The sequence below is a fragment of the Rhineura floridana genome, chromosome 2 (genome assembly GCF_030035675.1).
Source record: "Rhineura floridana isolate rRhiFlo1 chromosome 2, rRhiFlo1.hap2, whole genome shotgun sequence".
NCBI classification, from domain to species: Eukaryota; Metazoa; Chordata; class Lepidosauria; order Squamata; family Rhineuridae; genus Rhineura; species Rhineura floridana.
The window spans coordinates 129044289-129066852 of NC_084481.1; the positions used below are offsets into that span (position 1 = coordinate 129044289).

At 39.5% G+C, this 22564-nt stretch overlaps 1 protein-coding gene across 1 annotated transcript; it reads right to left on the reverse strand.

Moving 5' to 3' along the window:
* Positions 1-792: 792 nt before the first annotated feature.
* PRRG4 (proline rich and Gla domain 4) lies at positions 793-20496 on the reverse strand. The gene is made up of 6 exons (XM_061610540.1): positions 20332-20496; positions 18990-19102; positions 14355-14518; positions 7247-7295; positions 6068-6203; positions 793-2761 (listed from the first exon to the last, which is right to left on the reverse strand). Exons 2-6 carry the CDS (start codon positions 19090-19092, stop codon positions 2542-2544), a joined length of 672 nt encoding a protein of 223 aa, XP_061466524.1. The 5' UTR covers positions 19093-19102; positions 20332-20496; the 3' UTR covers positions 793-2541.
* Between the last annotated feature and the right edge of the window lie 2068 nt (positions 20497-22564).

Consider the following 22564-nt stretch of genomic DNA (forward strand, 5'->3'; position numbering starts at 1 on the left):
TACTTGTGAATGGCCACTGTTAATAATGTATTTATCATCATCTGTACTTCTTGCATTGATTTCTCTCTGACCTCAGTTTCCATTCCCCTCTCCTCCCACCACCCTTGTACCTGTAACTCAGGATAACACTTCATGTATCTGATGAAGCTGATTCTAGTCCACAGTAACTTATTCCATAGTATGTTTGTTGGTCTTTAAGGTACCACAAGACTTATTGATATTTTTTCTGCAAGAGACAAATATAGCTACCCTCTTGAAAATTGTATATTGTATCATATAACAGTACTACACCACGGTATACTTTTAAAGTGCTTTTTGAATAAAGGCTGTAACCTTCTTCAGGTTCTGGCCAACTGTGTGAACAAGATGAAATGTAATATTTAATCCTAAATTTTACAAAATGTTGATTAACACACTGGAAGTGGTACCATGAAATGACAGAGTTAAGGAATAGTTCCGGTGTAATATTCGGGCTCTTAAGTGGTCATCAGGATCATTATGGATTGTATTCAACTATGACCTTCTCAGAGTAGACTCATCAAAATTAATGCAACTAAATTAGTCATATCTATTAACCTCAGTGAATCTACTCTGAGCAGGATTAGCATTGAATACCATTCTATATGTTAACATGATGTATAAACTGCTCCTATTTCCCACCACAATTCTCGCTATGACCTGTGCAGCTTGAAAGTACATTTTTTCTTTCTAAGTTTTTCAATATAGTGTGTTTTTAGATGGGTTTCTAATATGTAGTTGGAACTATTTCACAACTACACAGCAGCATGCAATTTATCTTCCCAGTAGGAGAAGACTTATAACACTAAGAGATGGAGTGAGAGATCATACCCTGCCGAATTAGATTCCAGAGAGGCATCAAAAAGCATTTTAGAAACAGCCTCTAGTTAGTATATAAATTTCTACTATGTCATAGGGGTGATACTCTTCAAAGTTAAAAGCCCCACTCCAGAGGCATTATATTTCCATGTGATCTCTGGATCAGCGCCACTGTCTGATATTTCTTGACATTATGTTTGTCTATGTATCATATGAAAGAGATAGACAGGCAAGAACAAGTGATTTTTTAAAAAATAGAGTATTTCTACAAACCAGAATTATGTTACATTAAAAAAAGTAATCCTTGGGAAATCCTTGTCTTTATAATCTGTTTAGCAAATTGCCCAAATGTGTGTAGCATCTGTATAGGGTTCCCTGTTCCTTCTTTAGCAGTATATAATATCTTAACTTTACAATGATCCTAACATGCTTTGAGTCAATGGAAAATTTCCCACTGATTTCATTAGATTAGGATTCTACTCACTTTCTCTTAAAACTATCAGCTTTACTAAGAATTTTAATGACTCTTTTGCACTGAAGTTTTTACTTGTATTTTTAAACAAGCAGTGTTAAAACATCCCCTGTCCTGTTTTGCAAGCCAGATTTGATTTGCTGCAATAGTATCACAGGCCAAGATGTTCAGAAGCTGTTTGCTAAAGTGCCTTGACCTTTTAGGGCTTAATTTAAATTGGCCTGAGTGAAACATTGCAACAGTGAGTTGTATCCAACTAAGTCATATGGAGAGCAGACTTACTGAAATTAATGAACTTAAGTTAAGTCATGATTTAGTTAAATCCGTTGAACTGAGTGGGATACAAGTCTATAGTATTTATATAGATAAGTAAATTGTCCTGTCTCTTCGTTCTAGATTACCAGATGGCAAGATCAGGCTATGGGAGATACTTGCGAGCTTCCCATAGTCAACTGGTAGCTGCTTCTAAAAACAGAATGATGAACCAAACTAACCTTTGGTCTGATAGAGCAGATCAATTCTTATCACATAGATCAAACAGGCCTTAAGATTCATAATGTAATGGGCACTGAGAGACAAGTAAAAAGAAAGGATAGACACAGAATTTCAGTTGTAGAGTCTTTTGCTATCAAACCACTAAATTGAAGATTAGTTACTGTTAGTCTAAGAAACATAGTTTAAGTTGTACAGAGTTAGAAAAACATTCAATTTTTACCTGTTACTAGCTCTTCTTTGTATCATGATTAAAAATAGTTCAAAGCAAGGATCCTGTGTTATTTCATACTATCATCTGCACTTCATCACTGATTTTAATTGGTAATTAAAAAAACAAGAGCAACTTTTTTAAAATTGAAAATGACATTTTTGAGAGACAGGAAAGCTGGCTTATCAATTTACTGATTGCATTGATTGGCTCAAAATGCACAGGAGCCAGGCCCCCTACAGTTCTTAGCACCTAAAAATAAGCATAACAAAAGGAGTCTTTCATCCTTAGCCATCAGAACACTGCTTTCCTTGTTCACCTGACAGATGCTTTCCTTGTTCACCTGACACACTTCACTTCCTCTTAGGCACACTGAAGAGTTGTATCCCTTTCACACTGTGAAAGACTCCTGAAGTGAGCACAATACTGCAACATTCCAGCTATACGTATTCTTTTAGCCAAGTTAATTTGCAACTATACATATTCTTTTAGCCAAGTTAATTTGCAACCATTTCACAAGCCATGCTTATTAAGGACCAGGAAGAGAGACAGACTTCTTGAACACTTTAAACCCTCTTGAAGGGCCTGGATATGGTGGGGGTAGAGCATCATGATTGCCTCTTAGTGCTATTGCTTGTTCATAAGTTGGTAATCCAATCTGTTCTGTGCATTGCGGGAGAGGGTTTAAGGGAAATTCTTCATGTCTTTGAAAGATGATGGAAGAGTTATGACTCCTGCAGCTTGTGTGCCTAAAATAAAAACACAGCTTTGAAGAATAGCACCAATTTTCAAAGAACTGTTATATAGCCTTTTGGGGTAGTGGTGACTAAGTATAATAGTCTAAAACTTCATTTGAGAGAAGAACATGAACCACACTTTCATAGGAGTACAACATTTTCATGGTTTAGTGCTTGCCCATGAGACAAATATGCCAATTCACAGAATGGAAGGGAGTATTCACCTGCAGTCTTTTCCCATTTTACTGAAGCATATGGATAAGCATTTTACTGAAACGTGGATCAGCACTGGGCAAGAGAACATCACCTCTGAAGAATTAAATGAAAGGGTAAAATATATATGGAAAGATTTTTGATGTGGCACACCTTAGAAAATATTGTGGACAGGTAGGTCTGACCTTAGAAAATATTGTGGACAGGTAGGTCTGTGTGGTGATCTCATGGTAACCTTAACATAATGTAATGTCACCTTCCCACACTACAACACTCTGTAACAATTCCTCTACACTAGGATTGTGCTTTGCTATCAACTCCAGCCTGGGTAGGAAACCCCCCTTGTGAGAACAATGCATGATATGTGCATGACCTCCAAGTTACTTGCAGAAGTGTTTTGTAAATGTTGAAAAAAGTACTGTGTGGGTATTATATTTAAGAGCTTCCTGTTCTTGTTTTAAGAGGTTTGGTAAGAACATAAGAAGAGCCTGATGGGACCAGGCCAGTGGCCCATCTAATCCAGCATCCTGTTCTCACAGTGGCCAACCAGTTGCCCATGGGAAACCCACAAGGACCTGAGTGCAAGAGCACTCTCCCCTCCTGCGGTTTCCAACAACTGGTATTTGGAAGCATACTGTTTCTATGGAGAGAACATAGTCATCATGGCTAGTAGCCACTTATGATCTTTTCCTCCATGAATTAGTCTAATCCCCTCTTAACCCATCCAAGATCGTAGCCATCACTGCCTCTTGAGGGAGCGAATTCCATAGTTTAACTATGTGCTGTGTGAAGAAGTACTTTGTCCTGAATCTTCCAACATTCAGCTTCCTTGGGTGTCCACGAGTTCTAGTGTTATGAGAGAGGGGAAAAAGCTTTTCTCTGTCCACTTTCTCCATGCCATGCATAATTTTATACACTTCTGTCATGTCACCTCTTACTTGCCTTATCTTTAAAAAGTCCCCAATACTGCAACTTTTCCTCATAGGGGAGTTGCTCCATCCCCTTAATCATTTAGGTTGCCCTTTTTTTAACCTTTTCCAGATCTACAATATCCTTTTTGAGGTGAGGCAACCAGAAATGTACACAGTATCCCAAGTGTGGTCTCACTATACATTTATACAATGGTATGTATCAGTTTTATTTTCAATACTTTTCCTAATGATCCCTAGCATGAAATTTGCCTTTTTCACAGTTGCCGCACAGTGGGTTGACATTTTCATCGAGCTGTCCACTATGACCCTAGGTCTTGTTCCTTCTCAGTCACCCCAGGAGCGTATATGTGAAATTAAGATTATTTGCTCTTATCATCCATTCATTCCATTTAAAGAGGTCCTTTTGGAGCTCATTGCAATCCCTTTTTAACAACTCTGAACAATTCGTATCATCAGCAAACTTGGCCACCTCACTGCTTACTCTATATCATTTATGAACAAGTTAAAAAGTACAGGTCTCAATAAGGATCCTTTGGGGACTCTACTTTCTACAGCCCTCCATTGAGAGAACTGTCAATTTATTGGTACTTTCTGCTTTCTGCTATGTAGGCAATTCTTGATCCACAAGAGGACCTCTCCTCTTATTCCATGACTGCTAAGCTTACTCAGGAGTCTTTGGTGAGGTACCTTGTCAAAAGCTTTTTGAAAGTCCAAGTACATTATTTCACCTCTATCCATGTTTGCTGAGACTCTTAAAGAACTCTAATAGATTAGTGACACAGGACTAAATTTAAATTATCCCTGGTTAGGAAAAATATTGTCCATGAGGTGACAATAATAAGTTGTTGGTTAAATCCCATGCACAGGTTTCTAAGAAGCTGTTTCATGCTTTTAAACTACCAAAGATATCAAGCCACAAGTGTTTCCAAGGATTTAACGCAACATCCTTATTTTTCTCACATTATATTTAAAATGGTATCATCAACAAATAGCTAGAAATTAACAACTAATTTAAAGGACAGCACATTCTGAAAGCAACAACATAATAGCCACAATCCAGTTCAAGTCATATTAACAACTGGTGGTCCATGCATTTAGAAAAGTTCATCCAACCAGTTCAAAGAGGCCCAGATGAGCATCACAGTACAGATTTACACCAGCTAACCATGCTGCAGTGTGCAGATCTCTCTTGCTGGATGGCATTAATAAAGGTATACATAGAGTGCAATCCCTACTCAGAAGTAGCCCATTGATTTTAATGAGGCTTACTCCCAGCATGAATATAGGTTGCAGCTCAGTTGCCTTTTCATTCTTCAGCTTTAAAATGTTGTGCTCTTATTGCCATAATAATTTATCAGTTCTCATAAGAATAAATCATTTCCCCCACACATATTGCATTAGTTATCTGAACAACAAACTACATACATAAATAGAAATTACGAAAGGTGTTTTATCTGTGTGAATATTATGTATCAAATGAAGCTGCTGCACTTTAAGTTACGAAATGCTAACCTTTTATCTAGCCCTTCTTTTTTTCTGAGGGCACTGTAGCTCAGTGGCAGATCATATACGTTGTATACAAAAGATCCCAGGTTCAGTCCCTGGCATTTCCAGCTAGGATTGGAAAAGAGTGATGTCTGAAACTCTGGAGAGCTGCTGCCAGTCAATATATTGAGCTAGATGGTTCAATGGCCTGAATAAGCCTGTTTCCATGTTCCTGTTGGTTATTCCCCACCATTATGACTGACTCCTGATTTTACCTTTATCCTGTCTCCAACCCTCATCAATTAGTTTTGCTCACTGATCTTCATGTTCTCCCAGGCTCATAACAATTTTGTATCCCTAATTTCCATTCAAATCAACATATATTACATTAAGATACAACAGGATTATTACAAAAGTATTGGTTCCAAAGGATTCAACTGTTTAAGTTATAAGTCCATAGTTGTTGTTGTTTTTGGTAAGTCATAGTCTGCTTTCATTTGTTTCTAAGTCCCAGGACCTTCACATTTACAGATCTGCACAGCATGAACCCAGACAGGACAAAATGCAGTAAACAGATGTGTGCAAATAGATATACCTCAATCCAGCAATTTGTTTAGGCTGCAGAAACTTTTGTGTCAGAAATGAACACACTGAAAAGGCTTGGTAATTACAATACTTAATTCCTTACCGTGGTAATTGTCTTTGTTTGCACCTCGTTTGGCAGAGATAATAAATAAGTAGTCCAGTTATAACCAACAGCACTCCAATTGCAACCAGGCCCGTCAAAAGCCCCATAACATCAATCTTCTGTATTCCTTGTGCACCTGTACAGAAGTCAGAATTACTGTTCTGAGTGCATTGTTTCTTGATCTATCCTAGGTCACATCTTAACCCACTATTATGCCATTTAAAAAAATCTTTTGAAACCATTCTGAAATAATTCCATAGATGTACAAAAGTACTCTTCAGCAGTAATATTCCCTATCTTCCCTATCAGACTGGGATAGGGAAGTATGTGTTATTCTCATTACATCAAGGCCAGAAGTTGTCAAAGAGAGGGTCTTGGACTGCAGCAGTAATGCATATAATAATAGGGAGAGGAGAAGTGACTAAGGATTAGAGATTAATCTACATCACCAGATCTTAGTGTGTTTGCCACAAACACAACTTGAATGAATTTAGTGCACCAGATGCCCACAGAGCAAACAGAGCAAAATAAATCAACTATGTGGAGTGAACCAAACCTCGTATTGAAGAAGGAAAAAAAAGGAGCCATGTAACATTGTAATCTATGAGTAAATTCTTTTCTGGGATGTAGGAGCCAAAAGTGAAGGTACCAATTCACTCAATGCTTTGCACATCCTTTCCCAGCATGAACTGAACTACCAGGCTAACACTGTGTATGATTCCCCTAGTGTACTGAGTGGCCATCAGAGGAACAGCATGCACTTGCACTTATGGCATGTGGCATCTGGGAACTAGAAACACTTAGAACATTACAGCCTTTCTCTGCCCTCCAAACCCATTAAAGGAATGGCTTTAGTTCAAAGGTAAAATGATGTTCCATTGTACAACAGGACTAAGTAACTTCCTCTTCCAATGGATGATATAAAACAAAATATCGTATATACAATTTCAAATGCCAGCTTGGGAGCTGGCATAACAAGGAGGAATTTTTCCTCCCCCCACTTCTCCCCTGGCTGGCATAAGTAACAAGTCTGTGAATGTGGCAGTGGCATTGCCACTCCTTTAAGCCCCACAGCCGCCAGCCAGGGATTTGGACTGCCCCCTGATTGTGAATGAACTGCATTAGTTTCTGCAATATAAAAAGCAAACCCTACCAAGATCTGCTATAACTTGGGCTTACCTGTCTTTGCACCAGAACCTTTAATGACATATTCTTTCCAAAAGAGCATCTAGGATAATAAATAAGAAAAATGTGCATGAGATCAAGTCTATAGGAGCCAACAAAAACTACCTCCAAAATCAGTAAAGAATTTAACTCTTCTGAAATTAAAAGAGTTGCACTTACTAACTCTGAATGGAATTCGGTACCAACATAAATTATTTGTTAAATTCCCACAAACATTTATATATATAAATTGCAACAAGCTTTTAGCTCTGCATACATGATATAAAACACTTAATTAATTAATCCCTGTTGTACACCGCCCTCCCTGTTGTACACCGCCCTAAGCACAATAATTTGCTGCTGGGGCATACAGTTCTTTCCACATTTACCACATTCTTTGCTATAGTAAGTACTGTGCAGATTGGGACTGTGTAATTAACACAGGTATCTACATGATACAAATCTACATGATTTGAACAAAATAAATAAATAAATAAATAAATAAATGATAGTGCTTGTGACATCATTAATAGCAAGCAACACAACTACCCATCACCTCTGCCATTTTTATGAAGCTTTGTTTTTAAAAAAACATCATTAGTACGTATTGTTTTCTGGATATGGCAATGGAACACTCCTCCAATAGTAAATTCACTAATAGGCAAAAAACCTTGCAGTTTAAGAACATGCCTATAGCCCACAGATATTTCTATCAAACTTTAAAAAGCAGGGAAATTGGGCAGCTCTAGTGAATGCACCAGGGGAGCAGGAGAACTGACCTCCTCTGAGATATTGGACTGCCCTACAAATTTGTCAAAATATGTCAGAGAGGAAGTCAGGTCTCCTGCTCCCCTGGTGCATTCACTAGAGCTGCCCAATTTCCCTGCTTTTTAAAGTTTGACAGAAATATCTGTGGGCTATAGGTAAGTTCTTAAACTGCAACATTTTTTGCCTATTAGTGAATGTCTCTGCTTTTTCATCCGGGAGGTAAGAAATGGGATTCTGTGCAAGTTTGCTGAGAATGGATTGATCATTTGCATACTTACTGGGTTTAGGGGATTTACTTCCCTGCAATCATGCTTAGGATAGGTGAAACTGACCACAGGGGATGGGAAGGGGAGGATGGGGAGGGGAGCAGGTAGGAGGGGGAAGGAGAGGAGAGGGCAGGTTTGATCATTTGCATGCTTATTGAGTTCAGTGGGATTTACTCCCAAGCAATCATTCTTAGGATAGGTAAAACTGTCCATGGGAGAGGAGGGGGGAGGAGTGAGTAGAGAGAAGGAGGAAGGGAGGAGAGGGGAACAGAAGGAGGAGGAGGAGGGGGAAGGAGGGGATTAGAAGGGGAGGAGTGAAGGAAGGGAGAGGGAAGGCGTAAGGGAGGTCATGGGAAGGAGGAGAAGGGGAGGACAGGTTTGATCATTTTCATGCTTTTTGAGTTCATTGGGATATACTCCTGTGCAATCATGCTTAGGATAGGTAAAACTGGCCATGGGGGAGGGGGAGGGCAGAGGGGAGGGGAAGGAGGAGGAGGGGGAAGGAGGAGGAGGGGGAAGGAGGAGGAGGGGGAAGGAGGGAATTGGTAGGGGATGGGGGAGGGAGGGAATTGGTAGGGGATGGGGGAGGGGAAGGGAGGGGTGAAGGAAGGGGGAGGGGAGGGGCAAAAAGGAGGGGATAAGAGGAAGGAGAAGGGGAGGGCAGGTTTGATCATATGCATGCTTTTTGAGTTCAGTGGGATTTCCTCCTGTGCAATCATGCTTAGGATAGGTGAAACTGACCTGGGGGAGGGCAGGGAGGGGAGGAGGGCAGGGAGGAGATTGGATGGGTGGGCACTGGGCAGAGGGGAAGCCCCTTTCCTTTTCAAAAGGAAAACATGGTGAACAGTATCAAAGTTAGAAATTGTCAAGCAAGAAATGGAACATATTAACATTACAATACCTGGCATGAATGAAGTAAAATGGATGGGAACAGGACACTTTCAATCAGGCAACTACAAAATATTTTATGCAGGAAATGAAAAATAAAGAAGAAATGAGGTTGCTTTAATAGTGAGAAGTGATGGAGCAAAAGCAGTTAGGAACTATAACGCAGTCTGAGCAAGTAATATCAATGAGATTAAATGGGAAACCTATTAACATAACCATCATCCAAGTCTATGCTCCAACGGCAAACACAGAAGAGGAAATGGAGAGATTTTATGCAGAAATACAGGAAGAAATTGATCACACACCAAAACAGGATGCTCCGATAATCATGGGGGACTGGAATGGAAAAGTAGGGAACAGAGAAGAACTAGGAATTGTGGGAAAATGGGGCTTAGCAGACAGAAATGAAGCAGGAGAAAGACTTATTGAATTCTGTAAAGCCAATAATTTGTTTCTTGCAAACACATTTTTTGAGCAACTGAAAAGACGACTGTACATGTGGACATCACCAAATGGTCAATATAGGAATCAAATTGATTATATAATTGGTAGCAGAAGATGGAGAAGTTCCATACTTTCTGCGACAACAAGACTAGGAGCAGACTACAGTACAGATCATGAACTGGTTGTATTGAAAATCAGAGTAAAGCTAAAGAAGAACAACAAAGCAATCATAATGCCAAAATAAATTTAAATAACATCCCAGCAGAAAGGAGATAAAGAACTGTGGAGGTGAAAGATGACAACGTGTGTGTGTGTGTGTTATGTGAATAATGTGTTTGCACTTGGCACACAAAGTGGCCTCCACCACCCTCTCTGGCTACTGTGCTGCATTTGCAGTATTTTAACTTTTTTGCATCTCAGGGGAAAATGTTTGAGTGAGCGTCCCTCAGTTGGTGGCAGGGCAGGGTCTGGGAGGTGGTTAAGTGAGAGAGATTATGCTGACTGGCTGAGTGGGGGGGGGGGTTGCACTTGGTTTGACGTGCAAAGATCTGAGTAGTGGCCACAGTCTCCCTCCCCACCACCCTTACCAGCAGAGAGACCACCATTGCTATCTTATGAATAAAAATAATTATTCTACTATCTCTGTATGTGTTTGTTTATTTTTAATGTTGTTTTAGGCTACTTAGATGTGCAGCACCCAAGGCCAGCACCTTGTAGGCGGTTTTTTTAAAGTAACGGAAATGTAATTGTAGTGATTACTTTGGAGGAAAGGTAAAGTAATCAGTTACTTTCAGAGCAATTGCAATAGTAATTACTACTTTTTTGGGTCATGTAACTGTAACTGTAATTTATTATTTTTTTAAAGTAATATTCTAAGCTCTGACATTATCAGGGAAGAAAGCAAAAAGACAATATCTCTAGTTAAAAAGAGAGAAAGACCTCAGTGTATGACTGAAGAAACTCTTAAAATGGCTAAAGAAAGAAGGAAAGCAAAAGGAGATAGAAACACAGTCAGAACCCTAAATGCAACAATACAGCGACTAGTACATAGGGACAAAGAGAACTATTACAATAGTTACTGTATAGAAATAGAAGAGGACAACAAAAAGGTAAGAACAAGAGTCCTATTCCAAAAGATTAGAGAAATGAAAGGGAAATTTAAACCAAGAGTAGGGATGTTGAATAATCAACAGGTGAACACACTGACTGACCAAGAAGAAATAAAAGAAAGATGGAAGCAATACACTGAAGAACTCTGTAGAAGAGATGCCAGGATGACAGATTCATTCATGGAGAAACTGTATGATGAAGAACCAGAAATTTTAGAATGTGAGGCAAAAGCTTCCCAATAGAGTTGCTACAAGCAACTGAGACTCAATCTGTCCAAATTTTGACAAAAAATGGTCAACAAATATGGAAAAGAAAACAATGGCCCACAGACTGGAAGCATTCAATATACATCCCAATTCCAAAGAAAGGGGATCCCAGGGAATGCAGTAATTACCAAACTATTGCCTTAATATCCCATGCAAGTAAAGTAATGCTCAAGATTCTACGACAAAGGCTTTTACCATATATGGAGCGAGAAATGCCAGACGTCCAAGCTGGATTTAGAAAGGAAGAGGCACCAGAGATCATATTGCAAACATATGTTGGATAATGAAACAGAGCAAGGAATTTCAGAAGAAAATCACCCTGTGCTTTATAGATTACAGCAAAGCCTTTGACTGTGTAGATCATGAAAAACTATGGAATGCTTTAAAAGAAATGGGAGTGCCACAGCATCTGATTGTCCTGAAGTGCAACCTATACAGTAGGGCCCCACTCATATTGCAGGTTATGTTCCAGACCCCCGCCTAAAAGTGAAACCCGCCTAAAAGTGGAACTCTGTCAATAAAATGGTGCCTGATGCCCAAAAAATGCTGTAAAAGCAGAACAAGCGCCATATGGGTGGGGCCTTACTCTAATTGAAAGCCGCCGTATTAGCGGAATGCCAAAAAGCAGAGCCCTACTGTTCTCTGGACAAGAGGCTACTGTAAGGACAGAATATGGAGAAACGGATTGATTCCCAGTCAGGAAGGGTGTGAGACAAGGGTGTATTTTATCACCCTATTTGTTTAATCTTTAATCTATATGCAGAACATATCATACGGAAAGCGGGGCTGGACCAAGATGAAGGAGTGTGAAGATTGGAGGGAGAAATATCAATAATTTAAGATATGCAGACAATAACATACTACTAGCAGAAAGCAGTAATGATTTGAAATGAACACTGATGAAAGTTCAAGAAGAAAGCACAAAAGCAGGACTACAGCTGAACGTCAAAAAGACTAAACTAATGACAACAGAAGATTTACGTAACTTCAAAGTTGACCATGAAGACATTGAACTTGTCAAGGATTATCAATATGTCGGCATGTTGAAGTGATATAATTTTATTATGGTACTACACTATTATATTTAGACTATTGAACTTGTCAAGGATAATCAATACCTTGGCACACTCATTAACCAAAATGGAGACAATAGTCAAGAAGTCAGAAGAAGGCTAGGACTGGGGAGGACAGCTATGAGAGAACTAGAGAAGGTCTTCAAATGCAAAGATGTATCACTGAACACTAAAGTCAGGATCGTTAAGACCATGGTATTCCCGATCTCTATGTATGGATGTGAAAGTTGGACAGTTAAAAAAGCGGATAAGAGAAAAATCAACTCATTTGAAATGTGGTGTTGGAGCAGAGCTTTGTGCTTACTATGGACTGTGAAAAAGACGAATAATTGGGTGTCAGAACAAATTAAACCAGAACTGTCACTAGAAGTCATTAAACTGACTAAACTGTCACTAAAATGATGGAAGTGAGGTTATCATACTTTGGACACATAATGAGAAGACATGATTCACTAGAATAGACAATGATGCTGGGGAAAACAGAGGAAGACCTCATAACATAACAACAACAACAACAACAACAACAGTCAGTCATAGCTTCTCCAAAAGAATCCTGGGAAGTATAGTTAGTGAAGGATGCTGAGAGTTGCTAAGAGATGCCCTGTTCCCCTCACAGAGTTTCAGTCAGAGCAACTGACTGTTAAACCACTCTGGCCACCGGAGCTCTTTCAGGGGGATAAGAGTCTCCTCTCAGCACCCTTCACAAACTACACTTCCCAGGATGCTTTGGGGCAGCCTTTCCCAACCAGTGTGCCTCCAGATGTTGTTGGACCACAACTCCCATCTTTTCTGACCATTGGCAATGCTAGCTGAGGTTGATGAGATTTGTGGTCCAACAACATCTGGAGGCACACTGTTTGGGAAAGGCTGCTTTGGAGGAAAACATGGCTGTCTAAAGTGAAATAAAGGTCTGGTGTGGGTGTGGCCCCGATTAGGCAAGCCAAGCAGCTGTGAGTCTGGCTTAGAACACTGACAGTTGGTTCTTATTGAGCATGCCTGGCCTTATCATTGAGTTCAGTGCTAAATTTCTTAAATTAATTAAAAATTAGCCAGGCTTTAAACTTTTAAACTACAGAAGATGAAAGTCAGAGTGTGGGGCAAGGTCAGTAATAGGATTACAGGTACTCTGTGAACATGGTTGATTTTTAATTAATGTCAACAAATTATGAGAACAGTGACAGTCAAAAAGGGTATGGTTTTCTCTCTCTTTTTACACTTTGAACTCTTGATTCTCTCTGACTGTTTTGTGTATCACAATGAAAATTTAAAATGGTTCTTAAGCGAACATTTCTGAGTTCAAGACTATAAATTTTGTAAAGCTTTGTTTTAAAATGAGCTTATGGGAAGCATCAGAATGGCATGGGGGTATTTTCAATTTAACATTGCGGAATGCAAAAATATCCATGCTGACTATAATAATAATAGTAATAATAATAATAATAAAAACTGTGCATACATGGAAAAAATCTCCACACTGCACATTTAAGAAACTTTACTATATTAAAAACATTTTCTTCATGGACATGTGATTCCCCTATGCAAAGCAACATCCAGCCCCATTTACAAAAAAATTAACAACAGTGTGGCTATTCCCATTCAGCAAGGTTACCCTCATCCATTATGCAGAGACAGAAGGGTGTACTCATCCTCATCCAGTACCAGTAGTACATAAAGCATAATGTGAGTACAGGCGGGCCCCGCTTATACTGCAGGTTCCGTTCCGGACTGCCGCCGAAAAGCGGAAACCGCCAAAAAGCAGAACCCATTGAAGATAATGGTGCGCAGTGCACGAAAATGGCATGCGACGAGCAAAAACTGCTGTAAAAGCGGAACAAGCACCTTAAAGCAGGGACTTTCCCAAATTGAAAGCTGCCGCATTAGCAGAATGCCAAAAGGCGAAGCGCTGTAAAGTAGGGCCCGCCTGTACAGCACCAAAGTGAGGGTGGAATGGAATTTTGATTCACTTGTGAATTCTACAAATGTGATGGTTAATCAGCTATGCCAGCTTTCCCTAACCTTTTGTCCTCCAGATGGTTTGGACTAAAACTTCCATCAACCTCAACCAGCATGGCTAATGGTCAGGGATAATGTAAATTGTAGTCCAAAATATCTGGAAGGCAGGAAATTGGGGAAACCTGAGGTACACAGTCAGCGCTTTCCATCTCTGCACAATAGTACAAACAAATGAAGAAGGACTGCTGTAGGAGGCACCTTCCTGTCAACTCTAGGTTGAAATATTAACATTTCATCCCTAAGTACAATGGGTTACATTGACTTCCTTTACAAGCCACCAAAGAAAAGTAATTACTGTTTTTTCTTGGTCACCAAAAATTTCTCTTGCTTCCTCATAATTACAGTGTTCTTCATAGCATTCTCTTTCAAGATCCCCTTTGGTTACTAGTTCGAAGTCAAATCTGTTGTATAGAAGATGCCGTCCAATAAAGAAATTGGCTTTCTCTGCTGAGATGAACACTGAAAAAAAAAATTAAAACAATGATATCAAATACACAACCATGACATTTTTTAAAAAATACACTGGCATATAAATACACTGGGGGAAAATGATAAAGCTCCTAATTTCCATTAATAGAACTTTAAAAAAACACACCAGGTGGAGTCCTAGGGCTGTAGCCACAACCTCCCATGTTTGCCCAAGTTACATTAGGAAGCCATGTGGTCCCCATACTAAACTAAAAGGACTTTCATATTTAAACATAAGTTTTCCCAAGGCTATATTTATAACTGACAGATTGAGACTCACTAGTCAGCTCTTGTGAGAGAGTCTGCAGGTGACACAGTTATGACCATGATGGTTGCCCTAGCCTTGTGGGCTCCAGCCTCATAGCAGTCCCTATAATAGCAAGCAGGAAAAAACTGCTGGTATGCAACTTGACTTCCTCTGCTTCTCCTTGTTGGTTTTGTGAGCCTTTCCCCAAATTTTCTACTTGCCCCAAATTCTTGCTTTCCTGTCTCTTGCCCTGGTATCCTGATAATGCTTGTATCTAATCCTGCTTGTGTCCTGCCTAGACCTAACTCAACCATATATCTAACTGTGAAGCCTCATCCCCAATGCTGATTCTGTGAGGTTATATCAGGTGCCATCGATTCAAAATTCCGTGGTGGGCCACTGAGTAAAAAGCTTGTTTGTTTACTATATTTAGTTGACATCCCAAAGCCACAGCTATCTTCTTGACCCCAGTGGGTGGGTACAATGTAAAAATCTCAGCCCAGTCTCAAATCTGATATTATTGGCTGCTTTTAGAACACCTGTGAGGTCTCTTTCAGTTTCTTTTCGAAGGTTTACATCAATTGCAATCCTTCCAGAATCTCACTATTTAATTATCGAAAGGTGTTGCAGGCAAGATAAATTATGCAACTGTATATGAAGACTATCTGCCACATGTCAGTAAAATTAAAACTACTCTATGATTTTTCTCAAGGAAACCATAGCAGATAAGCCAGGTTGTTTATAACATGTTGTACAACCTGTTGTAGAATACCCCCAGTTCTTGGACAAGGAGCCTCATAGTACTGTTTGGGGCTCATAGAGAATCCACCTGCTTTTTTCACTGTGCAATATATTGCAGAAGGATTCAGGACTGGAGATGGCTGCCAGCCAGTAGTGTAGTGGCAAATTCAGAAGTGCAGGAGAGAGAGTCTCAGCCTTTATGAGAGTCTTAGTCATGCCCCTTTCTAAGATTATACAACTTTCTAAAATTGTAGAATAATCTGGCCAGGTTTGAATACTGCTTTCTGCTTCTTTTTCACTGACACCATTTGACTGTACTTTCTCAGAGGTACTGTTTGTATTACTGAATAAAGTGTCTACACATTTATCTCCTGTGGCTACCAAACTGTCCCTTCTGTAATTACAGAATTTTCACTCTCCACAACTTGTCTTGACTTTTCAAAATAGGAATGAATAAAGGCTTGCTTGCAATTGACACTCACTGGGACTCTTCTCAGTGGCTAACATATTCCCCTTTCATGCTGATCGGCTCATAGTATGCTGGAGACATAGGAACCCTGCTGGTACCTGGCTCCCCAAAAGGTAAGGGGTCTAAGACCCCCTGGGACCCCAGGACTAGATTCCTGCTGCCTACCCCATACTTGAGTACTTTATTGGTATGTCATTGTGAGGAGGTTTCTGAAAAGTGGGAAAGAATATCCTTATTCCTTTCCTTCCTGTACTATGCAGCAAACTTTCAGAAGGAAGAAGAATTTAAATACCTGGTGAGAGATGAAAGCATCAACAGCAAAAACGTGAGTAAACAAGTAGTGAGGAGAATAGGTGACAGAAAGAAAATTTTAAAGTCTCACACACCGATTTCCTTTATTTGGAAAACCCGCTTATCTTCCAACTGCTGGCAAACATATTCTTCTAAGATAGTTGGGCTGGATAGTATCTCCTAAACTTTAGTTTGCTCTCCATGTAGTTTAACCCTTTGCTTCTTATCCTACCATCCATGGAAAAAAATACCCAAGTGATATAAGTGGGATAGCTTAGAAAACAGTTGGCCAATGTGATGCTCCCCAGATATTGTTGGACAACTCCAGTTATACCTGACCATTGGTCATGCTAGCTGGGGCCATCATCCATAACATCTGGAAGGCACCATGTTGGGTACCCCGGCTTAGAAGAACGAACACAAGTGTGGAGTGGACTTTCCATACTCATGGAGTTATTAAACAACCACTCACTGATAATTGATTTTTAGCTCACTTCTATCTTCAAAAGTGCAAGACATCAAGCTGCTCTAACACAATGCTTTAATCCCAGGAGCACATGACAAACTTTAGCAGTATTCTTAACAATAGTATATTGTATTTCAAAACAGACATCTTTAAAGAGTAGCCTAAGAAAAAACCACCTGGATGAATTCTTGAGAATCAACATCATTGTTCACCCTCAGGTAGTTCATAATAATTACTTATGAAAATATGAGAGTGATGTCACTTTGAGACGTATTAAAGGTGCTCACCACGAGGAGGTTAAAAACAGCCTTTACAAACCAGAACAGAGGTATGTGTCAAAGGGAGTGAACCTCTTCAAGTTAGGTGGGACTGAAGTGTGTCAAATTAAGCTGAAGCAATTTTGGGAGTCTGAGAGAAGCCTGAGGGTAGACTGAATATGAGAAATTTTTGCAGGAAAATGACATCACAAAATGACATTTCTTTGTAATTCTTCCATGGTTATTAATTCTTAGAAATGCATGCTCATATGCTAAAAACGTTTGATAAAACCAAATGAAATCCATCAATTAAAATTAATCTAAGTAATTTAATCTAAAAGTAATCTAAGTAATTTAAGTAACCATGGTATAATTGCAGGAAACCTCAGGGGGACATTTCTTTGTAAAAATATAAAATTAAAAATCTTGCATAACTCATTAGTTCAGTGGGAGCAAGAAGGGGGAGGATTGCAAGGTAGCTAGAGCACGGCAATGGCATGCTTGCCATTAGGGAGTGGCTGATTCTACCTGCCTTGTTCAGCCTTACAGCCCTAAGAGCTTTCACAAGGAGGCTGCCCTATAACAGTTTTTTTTGGGGGGGGATGGTTGCTAGAGCACTAATGCCATCAGCTTTGTGGCTATTTTGGATGCAGACGCATTTAACATTGTTAACTAATCTATTTGTAAGCACTATCCTTACCTTGAATATATTTTAAATGAGCTGTTCATTGTTAAATTGTTTGACATATTGAAGTGATATAATGTTATTATGGTACTACACTATTATATTTAGACTATTGAACTTGTCAAGGATTATCAATACCTTGGCACACTCATTAACCAAAGTGGAGACAATAGTCAAGAAATCAGAAGAAGGCTAGGACTGGGGAGGGCAGCTATGAGGGAAAAGGTCTTCAAATACAAAGATGTATCACTGAACACTAAAGTCAGGATCATTCAGACCATGGTATTCCTGATCTCTATGTATGGATGTGAAAGTGGGACAGTGAAAAAAGCGGATAAAAGAAAAATACACTCATTTGAAATGTGGTGTTGGAAGAGAGCTTTGCACATACCAAGGACTGCAAAAAAGACAAATAATTGGGTGTTAGAACAAATTAAACCAGAACTATCACTAGAAGCTAAAATGATGAAACTGAGGTTATCAAACGTTGGGTACATAATGAGAAGACATGATTCAATAGAAAAGACAATAATGTTGGGAAAAACAGAAGGGAGTAGAAAAAGAGGAAGACCAAACAAGAGATGGATTGTTTCCATAATGGAAGCCACAGACCTGAACTTACAAGATCTGAACAGCGTGGCTTATAAGAGATGCTATTAGAGGTCACTGATTCATAGGGTCGCCGTAAGTCGTAATCAACTTGAAGGCATATAACAACAAAATTTTCTATGAACCACTTTGAGCACAAATGTATTTGTAAAATATGTGATATATAAATAAAGTATGATTATCACCACTGCTGCTGGAGTTTAACAGCTGCTTGGTATACCTATTGATGAACAATGGGCTTGATGAATTCCAAATACAGTTTGTGTTGTGGTACAGTGGCGATCTGGCAAATATACAAGATGTGACCATATTGCTGGTTGTGTGGGGCCAACTAGAAGCAATTATGATCTATGCATTCTGGCAAAACATACTAGTATAGGGAAGGTACAGTTTAAAATCCAGAACAATGTGTCTTTAGATTGTTGCTCTATCACTATTGACTATTGCAATAAATTATTTTCATTTCGTATACCCCAGAAGAACTACTTATTTCTTGAACTTTGACTGAACTATATTGGGCAATAGTGTCTGGATGATTCCCCCATCAATCTTTTTAATGAAAGAAGATTAAAGCTTCAGTGAACAAATAATAATTTTGTTTTATGACATTTTGTGCTGCATATTGGGTAGAGATTCTCAATGAATTTCAGTAGAGTTTTGTGTTTAGAGGGCAGAGCTTATGTATAAAGAAAGTTACCTCCTTTCACCGCATCCTCTGATTCCTTTAATTGTCTTGAACAGTGAGGAAATGCAAGGAGTGTTAGAAGCAGCTGAAGTAGTAAAACGTAAAAAAAGAACATAACCTGGTACCTGTCAAAAAATTGTTAACAGATTAATCACTAACAATCTTTAAGAATCGACTTATTGACTACAATCAACATCAGCCACAAGTCCCCGCAAGACTTTTGGATGAATGTTGTTTTAGATTAAAGTGCAGGACTCCCATAAAACCAGTCTAGCATGTACATCATCATGGTTGCATAATAATAATTACCCGGATTGTGCCCAGGAGTTGAAGCTAACAACTTTAGTATAAGAGGAGAAATACATAACAGAGGTTAGGCCCTTCTTTGTGTGTCCATGCATGCTTTGGGTTGCCAGCACGCATCCCCCCACATGTAGAATCTTGTAAAGGAAAATTATCTAGCTGACAAAATTCCAAACTGATTACACTGAGCTTTAGAAATGAAACTTCATGTGACACAGTAGAAACTAGACTTTGTATTTTTTTATGATAGTGGTCAGGATCCACAGAGCTACTTCAGGCATGATGAAGAGCTTGTAAATACCCAGTGGGATCTTTTTCCTTTTCCCTGTCAAAAGTAGGCCATATCACACTATGTTGTGGAAAAGTTCCTGCTGCTCCAGAAATGCCAAAACCAAAGCTCCCTTGCACTGTCCAGGCTTGTCACTGTTGTCTGGTTCCTTATCAGTATACACAACAGCTGTATTCGGCATCTCAGAAGAGAATTTTTGAGCAGCCTAATCAAACTGACCCGTTTTAAAACAATGACTTTGTTATACCCTATAGGACCTTTCCTGCTCTTTCAAGATAAGTAAAGCAAGAAGCTCACCTCGAATTAAATGCCACTTTGATGTGCAAATGAACTAGTTCTATTATTATTATTTTACTGTTTTAGTTCGTTTGCTTTTAAACATTGTTCTATACATCACCCTGAAGGGTAGCATACACATTTTCCAAATAAAGTAAACAGATTATAATTTAATGCTGCGGTGTCATGGATTTCACCCGTGGTTTCTGCTTAATAAAATTACCACCACCACCAAACGATATTAACAAGTTTAGGGACAGATCTAATAGCCAATATAGTGGAAGATCAAGAAGAACATATAACTAGAGAAAGCAATACTGACGAAGGTATGTTGCTGGGAGCATGAAAGTCGCAGCGGAGGGGGCTCCAGTGATTCATTTTTCCTTCATTCCGCTCAAAAATTTAATCCAGCAATTTCACTCGGGTCGACTCTGTCTTTCTGTTGATCATTCCAGCAAAGTTTTTCTTTACTTCGCATTTACCTACCTGCTTAGCTCAAATCGCAAATTCCAAAACTCTCCGTCCGCTCCACTCCAGCCTGGCTGTTATCGGAGGTGCCGATTGCCTGTCTTCGGGAACTCGCCAAATGAGTGAGGGCGGATGGGATCGTATTACCACAATATTGCTCTCTTCGTAGCCGCCCATCTGAATCCCGGGCGGGCTGCGGGGTGGGGAGGGAGGGAGGAGGAGAAGACTCAACAGCAGAACCACTTAATTAGCATACTGAATGAACTTTCCTTTCAGCATGTCAGAACTGAATATCTCCTAGGGAGAAAAGGCAATATCCTCATTCCTCACCTCCCTTAGTCATAGTGTGAGCAACACTCCTCCTTTCTGCTCCCATCCATCTGAATTCTAGGAGATTGTTTGAGTAAGAAAGGGGTTGAGTTTTGGTTTGGTTTCGCCATTTGGTGTGCTGTAGCTAAAACTACGTTTGAGAACTGCTAGAAGAGTGTCCATTATGTGTTAGATAGCAAGATTTTCCTGTCCATTCTGGTCAAGGGTGGTTTTATGTTTTTTGTTTCATTATGGTATTAATATCATCAGTAATGAGGCATGACTGTACGATGCTGTACTTGAGCTACACTGGCTGATGACTAAAGGATATGGTGAAATATCCACTATAAGGACAGTATTTGAGGTATGCTGCCAGCAGGAAGATGCACTGCTGGAACATCACTGATATTCCAGTTACACACTCTGCTCAAGGTTATGCTTCCTGCTCCTCCCCTTTTGAGAACACTTTCTGTGGGTAACCTGAAAGAACTTGCAATTAAATGTTCTTGATGTCACCAGTGTGTGAGATGTTCTAGAGCCACTAAGCAAGCTGAAGATTGCACAATTTATTTATCTATTATTTATTTATTAAATGTTAGCTGCTTTTCATCACAAAAGTGAACCCCAAGTGACCTACAACCAATAAAAAGTTAAAACCAGTATAAAAACTTAAACAAAATAAAAAGTTAAAAAACACATAAATATAACAGTGGTAGAACAACCCACCCCCTAAAAGAGGCTACAACATCAAGAGCCCCCCAAAAGCCTTCCAAAATTAGGAGCTCTAAGAGACAATATTACTCTCTGAAACTCCTTTTCTGTGAGAAGCAAATGGTTTGAAGAAATAGTTTGAAGGATTTGGCATCCATATCCTAAACTAGTGATGATATTTCACAAGGGCATCATTATTTGGTGAGATGAAATTTTTGTGGACTAGTGGTCTGGTATAAGGCACATGTGAATAGCATTCATAACTGTGGTCTTTTGTACTCCCTTCTTGAACCACATAAGATATCTAGCCTTGTTGAGTAAAATGTGTTTGCTCATTTTTAGAGCAGGAATGTGCAGTTTCCTCCCTTCCTTCTTGCACTTTTGCAATCTCTTCTCAATCGTCCCAGAGTCCAGGACATGGAATAATGGGCTCAAGTTTCGGGAAGCCAGATTTCAACTGGACATCAGGAAAAACTCCCTAACTGTTAGAGCCATACGACAATGGAATCAATTACCTAGAGAGGTAGTGGGCTCTCTGACACTGGAGGCATTCAAGGGGCAGCTGGAGATCCATCTGTCAGGAATGCTTTGATTTGGATTCCTGCATTGAACAGGGGGTTGGACTTGATGGCCTTATAGACCCCTTCCAACTCTACTATTCTATGATTCTATGAATGGTGCTCCTTAGCTAGGATTTGCTTATGGTTGTTATCACTATGCATTCTCCTCATTACTGCCCCAAGGTTTTTGCTTCTCTTGTGTACACTACCAGGAACTTGCTGATTCAAGTCCGCCCTGTGTTGACAAACTCCAGCTGATTGTGGTGTAAGCACCATAATGGAATTACAATCTTTGGCACTGTCTCTGCAACATCACCACCCTTTTCAAAAAGCAAAAGATTATTTGCCATCTATGCTGCTTGAGTGCATGGTTAAGAAATTGATGCCCTCTAGTGAGGTTTGACAGCAGCTGCATTTGGTTGGTTTTCTTGGATTCCAAAGGTTTGATTGCAAGGCTCCTTCTGCCTTTGTATCTGCCTTTGTGTGTTTTAATCTCATCTGTTTAGACAGCTGTGGGCCATCCCATTCCACAAATTAAACTATTATTAAATAATTAAACATGCTACTCAGCGAGCACCAAACTTTGAGTATGATACCAGACTTCACTTATAGCAGGTGTGGAGAACATTTAACCCTCCAGATGTTGCTGAACTACAACTCCCATAAGCCCC

Coding starts and splice junctions, on each gene's coding strand:
- PRRG4 (XM_061610540.1), bottom strand. CDS start 19,092: ATGTTCTTTTTTTACGTTTTACTACTTCAGCTGCTTCTAACACTCCTT. Junction 7,296..14,354: donor TTGGTGACCAAGAAAAAACA/GTAATTACTTTT, acceptor TTATTATCCTAG/ATGCTCTTTTGGAAAGAATA. Junction 6,204..7,246: donor AGGTTCTGGTGCAAAGACAG/GTAAGCCCAAGT, acceptor ACTTCTGTACAG/GTGCACAAGGAATACAGAAG.